This window comes from Arachis hypogaea, chromosome 8 (genome assembly GCF_003086295.3).
Source record: "Arachis hypogaea cultivar Tifrunner chromosome 8, arahy.Tifrunner.gnm2.J5K5, whole genome shotgun sequence".
NCBI classification, from domain to species: Eukaryota; Viridiplantae; Streptophyta; class Magnoliopsida; order Fabales; family Fabaceae; genus Arachis; species Arachis hypogaea.
The window spans coordinates 27263365-27270872 of NC_092043.1; the positions used below are offsets into that span (position 1 = coordinate 27263365).

Consider the following 7508-nt stretch of genomic DNA (forward strand, 5'->3'; position numbering starts at 1 on the left):
TATTTATATACATTAAATTATATAATAATTTTTAATTATCTACAAAATAAATGTACATAAATCTTCGCCAATAAGATAAGTATGACTAAATTTACTTTGAATTTTTAGTTTATTCGAAAATAAATAAACAACTAAACAAAACAGAAGTCATTGTCTTGTTACACGGGAGATAAGTGCAATGTGATTTCCCGTCTCCATACCGTGAATGTAGTAAAAAGTATACACGTGGCAAATGGAGGTGAAACCTTGATCACTAAGTTATTCGAGTTTAATGTGAATGTACCGGACCACCAATGAATTTTGTTTTCTTGGGTCCTATGATTCCACAATGTAATAGTCTAATAGAGTCATTGAATTGTTATCATTATCTTGGTCAAAAGAAAAAAAAAAAAAAATATATATATATATATATATATATATATATATAAATAAAATACTGAATAAATAAATAACATTGCCAACATTGCATCATAGCATAGAAAAAAGTGAAATTTCAAAGGAGGCTTTTTCTATCTCCCCGAAAATTGAAACTTCAACCATATTATGGGTGATAATAAATTGGCAAGACAAGATAGATCCAGATACATTGTCCTGAAAATAATATTTGGTATTGACTTTGTCTTGTTTTTTTTTTTTCACTACTTTTGATATTATAAATTGAATTAGTTTTAATATATTTTTTATAATAACTAATTTTAAAAATATATTTAATCACAATACTATATTAATAAAAATAATTATTTTTATATTAATTATATAAATAATTATTTAAAATAATAAATATAATTAAATAACTGTAAACACTATATATACGTAAGTTTATGTTTATTTATTTTGATTCATCCTTAGTAATACTCTTTTTGACTGAAGACACAAATTCAGCCTAGTTAGAAATTCAAAGTTTTAGTTAAAAACAAATTAAGTCTTGATGTGATTGATTAATAGCCTTTAATTAAGAAATTAGTTTCTTCAATCAAGAATTTTGTATAAATTTTATTGAATAATAACAAATCTAGTTTTGAAGTGTTTATTTTCATTACTTTCTACATATACTATATTCAAATTTCGTAGGATAGATGCAAGCAATAATTTGAGATTTTGTTTAACTCAAACTAATTAGATGTGTTCAATACATATATTACAATAAATTTATAGCATGAAGTTTCAAATATTGTATACAACTATGTATGTATATTTAGTCACACTAATAAAATTAAAAAAGTACATAAAGAGTACAAAAAATTAAAAAAAATTATGTTATATATTTTTTTAATTAAAAAATTATAAAAAATATATAAAATAAAATTATAATTAAATTTATGTATTTATTTAAACTTAAACAAAAAATAAAAATCATAAGATGACAAAAATGACTAAATCAAGTTTGACTGTTTGACAAAAAGATGCATGGCGGCTACTATAGTGACCAATCAATCATACTTGGAGGTCGCTTCTGGATGTTCACATGCATGTTATTTATTCGGATGTAGTTTTAACTTTTACACATTAAAGTTTTATTCAATTATGAGTAATAATAAATCAGTTTTATTCTAATAGCTCCACTCAATTATACATTTCTCCCATGTATTAAAATTATTTATATTTATATTTATTCATCTATCTAAAAGTTAACAGTAATGTTTGTCCTAAAAAAATCAGATTCATGCCCCTATGAGATCAAAATGACCTACACTATTAAAAATATTTCAGTGGAAATATCAATTATGTAAATCATTTGGCAAAAGAAAGTAACATACTAATAAAGTGTGGGAGCCAAGCCAATCCAAACAAAGAAAATTTAATTTGTTAAATTAAATAATTAAGCACGTTTTAGACTAGGAGGTATTGCTACAAACCACTTTCTTTTTATTAACTTTTGGAAATAAGGTTGAAGGTCTCTAATAATTGATTTTGGATTCCAATAATTGTCGTCAAAAAATTGGCTAGAATAATAACCAGTTAAAATTAATGGTATCAAGTGAAATTCAGATATGTAAATATCTGCTACTGGACTTTAGGTTTGTATGATGATCATTACTGTAATAATGATATAATTAATTATAATAATCAGTCATTCCTGGTGAATTAGTAATGGTCACTGTCTTCATACACGGATGATGAGAGCTAAATAAACATGTGATTCAAATTATACAGGACCAAAAGTACAACCTTGACCCCAAATATATTGAATAATATCCATAAAAATAAATAATTTAAAAAATTTATGAATCCAAAGTGAATTTTGTGAATACCAAATTCAAGCACATATCTGATTGTAACTTGTATGAAATGACAAGTAAAACTTTTCAAAGCCATAAATCACTGGATGTAGAGCATGGCGGCTTTTGCAATAAACAATCATATATATGGATTGCACCAAATGCACTCAGTTAATTAAATATTAATTGATTAGTTGAGCGTCAAACTACTCATGCCTCCAGTAGTAGCCAATGCATATTATCTGAGTCATAACAAAAAACTAATATTAATTTATTCAGCAAAGGAAAAAATATTATTCATTCATAGTCATAAGAGAAAATAATCTGATGGATATTCTAACCACAAAAATGTTCTTATTTTTATTATTATTATTATTATTTTCATGATATTTGACTGTTTGTCTTTAAAAGGGTGCTCCATGGACAACTGTGTCCTACACTACACACTACAAAGAACAACTCAATGGAAGTATTCGAAACATTGCCAAACCAATCCGCTAAGAAAGCAAGGCAAAACAAAACAAAACAAAACATGAAAGGTTAAATTTAATATAGAAAGAATGACGAACTCTCTAGGAGAGATCATCAGTTCATCACTACAGAACAGGAAAGTGCATCAATTTTTTGCCTTTCGGCAAAGGGTGAAGGGAATCTTGCTCTTGGAGAATATCAAAAAATATTTATCTCAAACTTTTCAATAACATCAATGACATATAAGGTCTAGTGGACTCAACTATTCATGTATGATCCAATCCAAGTAGCAAGTAATGCTACAACAACTATATTATCCACTGAAATACAGACAAAAGTAGCAAAATCAGGCTAGCAAATAGCATGATCATATCCCTTCATCAGACCAACTTTTATTCCAGAAGATTCTGCTTCTAGAATGTCGATATTCCCAGCAAAAGCATTAAATCCTGATATCCATTTGTATGATTGCATCCGATCAATATTTTAGTTCATATTGTAAACAAATAGTCAAATAGATAGATATTTCTTCTCTTCTAGAGGAACCGATTACCAGACATTGAGAAACTGCGCATAAATGAGAAATATTCATAGAAGTTGCACTAAAATGAAATTTCATAGAAGTTGCACTAAAATGAAATTTCAGAACAGAAAATCTTCCATAATCCATTTCAAGTTAATTACAACTTTACAACTCATAGGTAGCTTACATCACAAAACAAGATATATCCTACAAAAAACATTTCACCAATTTATTTGTAACATACGAAATGAGAAATGACTATAATACAAGTTGGTTAGGGAGTTAAAAAGAATCCTGAAGAGCATTTTGATTGCTACATACAAGCAAACATGCTAAGAGCTATTCCTATACTAACACTCCCTCCTTCGCAGTGTAGGATCTCGTCCAATTCTGGGAAGGTCCACTACAAGTATCCGGTAGAAGAACCAGTGGAAACGTTTGAAAGAATATTCATCACAACACTTGAGGATTAAGCAAGTAAAGCATAGTTATATCAGAACTTAAAACCATAGAAGAACATAATAAGCTTCTTACGATCATTATTACATCACATAAATCAAATAACTACTGAACAAAACAAAACACGGGGAAGAACTAGGAGTGATTCATAGAATCATACGTCTAATCCAGCATGAGTTTCTGAAACAAGAATAATTCTCATGCTGGCACCCAACAAGAGGAAGCATACAAAATCCGGCCCTTCCAACCTTGAAGCATCCAGTTGTTGTCTTCATCAAAAACAAAATCTTTGTGGTGTTGGTACCATTCCTTTAACTTGCTCCTAAATTTGGCCATTAAAGCCTTATCCAGTGGTAGCTGCCTAAAACCAGCTCTTGAATTCCTAGCCTGCCACTGCTTGTATGTTTCAGGCCTCTCAACCCTTTCTAGACCTTCACATGCTACAACATTCATGATCTCCCGACCCAAAAACTCTCTCTCAAGCATCGACCTCCATGAATTGTTTCGGGGTATGAGAGTATCAAACATATCGTAAATTGCAGAATAATGGAACAGTGCTTCCCGAAAGCGTGTGAGGAAGAAAGGGGCATTATAAGAACCATTTACGACTGTCTGAGCAAAAATAGCTGGGTTTATCCTCCTGATTAAATTCAAAACTGCATTTCTAGGACTGTTCACTTCAACCGTCTCCTCGAGTAAATTCTTGAACCTTACCAGACAGTTCACAGCAACTACCTCATTGTCCTTGATGTTAAGGTCTTCAATCTGAATGGTCTCCCAGTGTCTTGATGCTATGGCTTTGTACTCAAAGGGAACATTGAAACGCTTGCAATATTTAGCTAGACGACGTCCAGTCTCCTCAATTCTTTCTGTGGGACGAAATCCAGCTTGGGGATACTCAATTCCTGTGATCCGCAGCTTGGGAGGCCCTCCATCTCTCTTGGCTATAAATTTGATAAGTATTGGCCACTGGAAACCATACAGGATACCGAAATCAACAATATGAAGGGTTTCTGCCTTCTCAGCTATGTTCAAAATCATCTTATTTGAAAAGAAATGTGCAAATTTCTTGAAAGGGCAAGCAGATATAAAAACTTGGTAGGCCTTGAGAAAATCAGCAGCACTGAACTTCTTGTAGCTGAGAGAGGCATAGAATATATGAATTCCAGGGCCAGTGCCAGCCATGCGTGCCTCCAGGCCATCGGCAAAGTAACGAGCCAGCCTCTGATATGCATCGCCAAAGGGCAAGGAATGCTGTCTGATCTGCTTTAGTAGTTCATTAGCAGTCCTTTGGTCATTGGCAGACACAGCTTGGGCACACAGAACCAAAAGAGTTCTCAAATCCACAGTTTCTTTCTTCCTGCCTTTTTTCTTGGATCGACTCCTCCCTCCCTCGGATGAATGTGGTTGTTCAATTAGTTGTGTATCCACAACCAATCCATCCTGCTGTTCAGCAGACAGTGGGACATTTTCAACACTAAGCAGCACCTTGTCAAACATTTCAGATATTTCACTTTCCTCCTCAACACTAACCGCAGATTGCTTGTTGCATCTTTCTTCTTCACCATCATCGCCCTGGCGAGCATGATGCTTCCTACTCTTCACCCCATCCAGACTCCTCGCTGCTGTATTTTTTGCAGCTTTTGTTGTTGCTGGAACTATGTGATATGGCCCAGCAACAACTCTGTTTGATCTCTCCTTAGCATCATTCTCCACCATCACTGGCACTGCAGCCTTCTCCACCCTTCTCTTTGACTCTTCTGCATGCATGCTACTGCTCTCCAGGCCAATGGAAAGCCTTGGCCCAGGGGGAAGAAATTTACTGGCTTCCTCCAACCCTCTTTTGAACTGCAAGATAGAGTCAGCATTACTAAAGATATTCTGAGCCAAGAGCTTCGTTGCAGAAGGATCCAAATCAAACACCCCATCACCAATACTAGTCAAAGCATGTTGAGGAAGGTGAAGCTGAGAAGGCACATGCGAAATCAAATGCGAATGTGAATCAAACTGCAAAGAACTATCACCGGAAACAGGAGTATCTGGAGAAAGGGTCTTGAAGTCATGAGAACTTAAATGGTTCTCACTACTGCTATTGCTAGTGCTACTGCTGTTGCTATTGCTGCAACCTCCAGAAGAACCAGTGGGGAAGCTTCCAGCACTAACACCATCAGGACTCTCCAGATTCTGATGAATATCAAGAGGGTGCTCATTAGGGGAAAGGGGAAATTCTTGATTGAGGGCATCATAGAACGATTTCTCAGTATCTTGCAGGCTAAGAGGATTATAGCACATGCAAGGCTTATCCTCAAAATTCTCTTCCAACAAAATCTGGCTTATGTACCTCACCGTTTCAGAAAAGTCCGTGTCTTCCACGGAAGGATCCGGCATAGAAGCCACAGCCCCAAAAGCTGAACCCGGCATGGATTTTTCCACACGGCTCGCGGAAGAGGGTGGAACAAACGGCTCCGAGCTTCCGGAATTCGAAACCGCATGTGCATGCAAGCCAAATGTGTCGGCGTCAAACCGATCAAAAGCATTACTTGGAGTTAAATCGAAAGGGTGATTATATTGTCGGTGTAGATCCCAATCATTGAAATCTGAAAGCAAAGCACCACCATCGTCGCCGAATCCGTAGGCGTTTATGTAATCGGTGTTCCTAACGCGGTTTGGATCCATGGCAGAAAACAGAAACACTCAGCAACACCGAAAGTTTCTCTGTTAAGTCAAACCAAAAGGGAAAAAAGTGGAGGCAGTTTCCATGCAAAAAAAATAGTGAGAGCAAGCAACAGAAGAGCTATGGTAAAAACAGAAAGAGCGGAGCAACATAGAAAATGGTATATTAATGAGAAAGAAAAAAAACTGACCATGAATTCGAAGAGGAGTTCGTTGCCAGCTACAGGTTGCAGGTTGCAAGGTAAGTATTTGATAAAAGTCCAAAGAGAGAGATAGAGAGAAAGAGAGAGATGAAAGGTCACAAACAATGTTGAGTAATGTTTGAGTAGCAATTGCATGGTTTGGTGTTGGAGGCTGAGGTGACTATTAAAGTAGTATTTTCTCTATTTGGATTTTTTATTCCTAAGAATCTTCCTTCCCATTTGAATCAACAAGTGAAAATTATTTGGTCAAACAATTGTTGTCACATGCCATTTGCTTTTTTCAATTCAATTCTTATCCTCCATATTCATAAAAACACAATTAACTTCTACTTCTACATTTATTCGTTTGGAAAGAAATAATCTTAAATGACTCATTTCACTTGTAATGTTATTAATGTGAGTAATATATAAGAGAAAGAGTGTGATTTAACATTGTTGGTTTTCCTAAATAAGTATGACATGAAAGCTGACTTTTATCATTCTAAAATCATAAGTTTTTGTTTCTTCTATCTTTTGATATAAGGTTGATGGATTATGGGTGAGATTTTGATGCTTTGTTTATTTATTATTTTGTTATTTTTTTTAAATTATAGAGCTAATTATAATCTGTATTTATGTCACATCTAAATTCTTATTTTGATTGGTACTATTTGACAATATTAATTTATTATCAAAAGTTCAGAAATTAAGTAGATGAGATTTTGATTTTTTTTTTTTGTTATTTTGTTGTTGTTATCTTAAATATTATCTTTAAAATTGAGGAATTAATAATCTTTTAGATTTATATTAGATCCAAAATTTCAATTTAATTGGTACTCTTCGAGAATATTAATTTGTTATCAGAATTTTAAAAATTACGTAGACGAAATTTTGGTTTTTTTTTGTCATTTTATTGTTGTTATCATAAATGTTATCTTAAATATTATCTTTAAAATTCAAGAATTAATATTATCTGTATTT

General features: G+C 33.3%; 1 protein-coding gene across 1 annotated transcript; it reads right to left on the reverse strand.

Moving 5' to 3' along the window:
- Nucleotides 1-3682: 3682 nt before the first annotated feature.
- Nucleotides 3683-6994, reverse strand: LOC112706692 (scarecrow-like protein 34). Its single transcript, XM_029288430.2, has 2 exons — nt 6537-6994; nt 3683-6387 (listed from the first exon to the last, which is right to left on the reverse strand). The coding sequence occupies exon 2, from the start codon at nt 6346-6348 to the stop codon at nt 3871-3873; it is 2478 nt and encodes an 825-aa protein (XP_029144263.1). The 5' UTR covers nt 6349-6387; nt 6537-6994; the 3' UTR covers nt 3683-3870.
- Between the last annotated feature and the right edge of the window lie 514 nt (nt 6995-7508).

What these genes read in the sequence shown, in the direction of transcription:
- LOC112706692 (XM_029288430.2), bottom strand. Translation starts at nt 6,348, where the DNA reads ATGGATCCAAACCGCGTTAGGAACACCGATTACATAAACGCCTACGGA.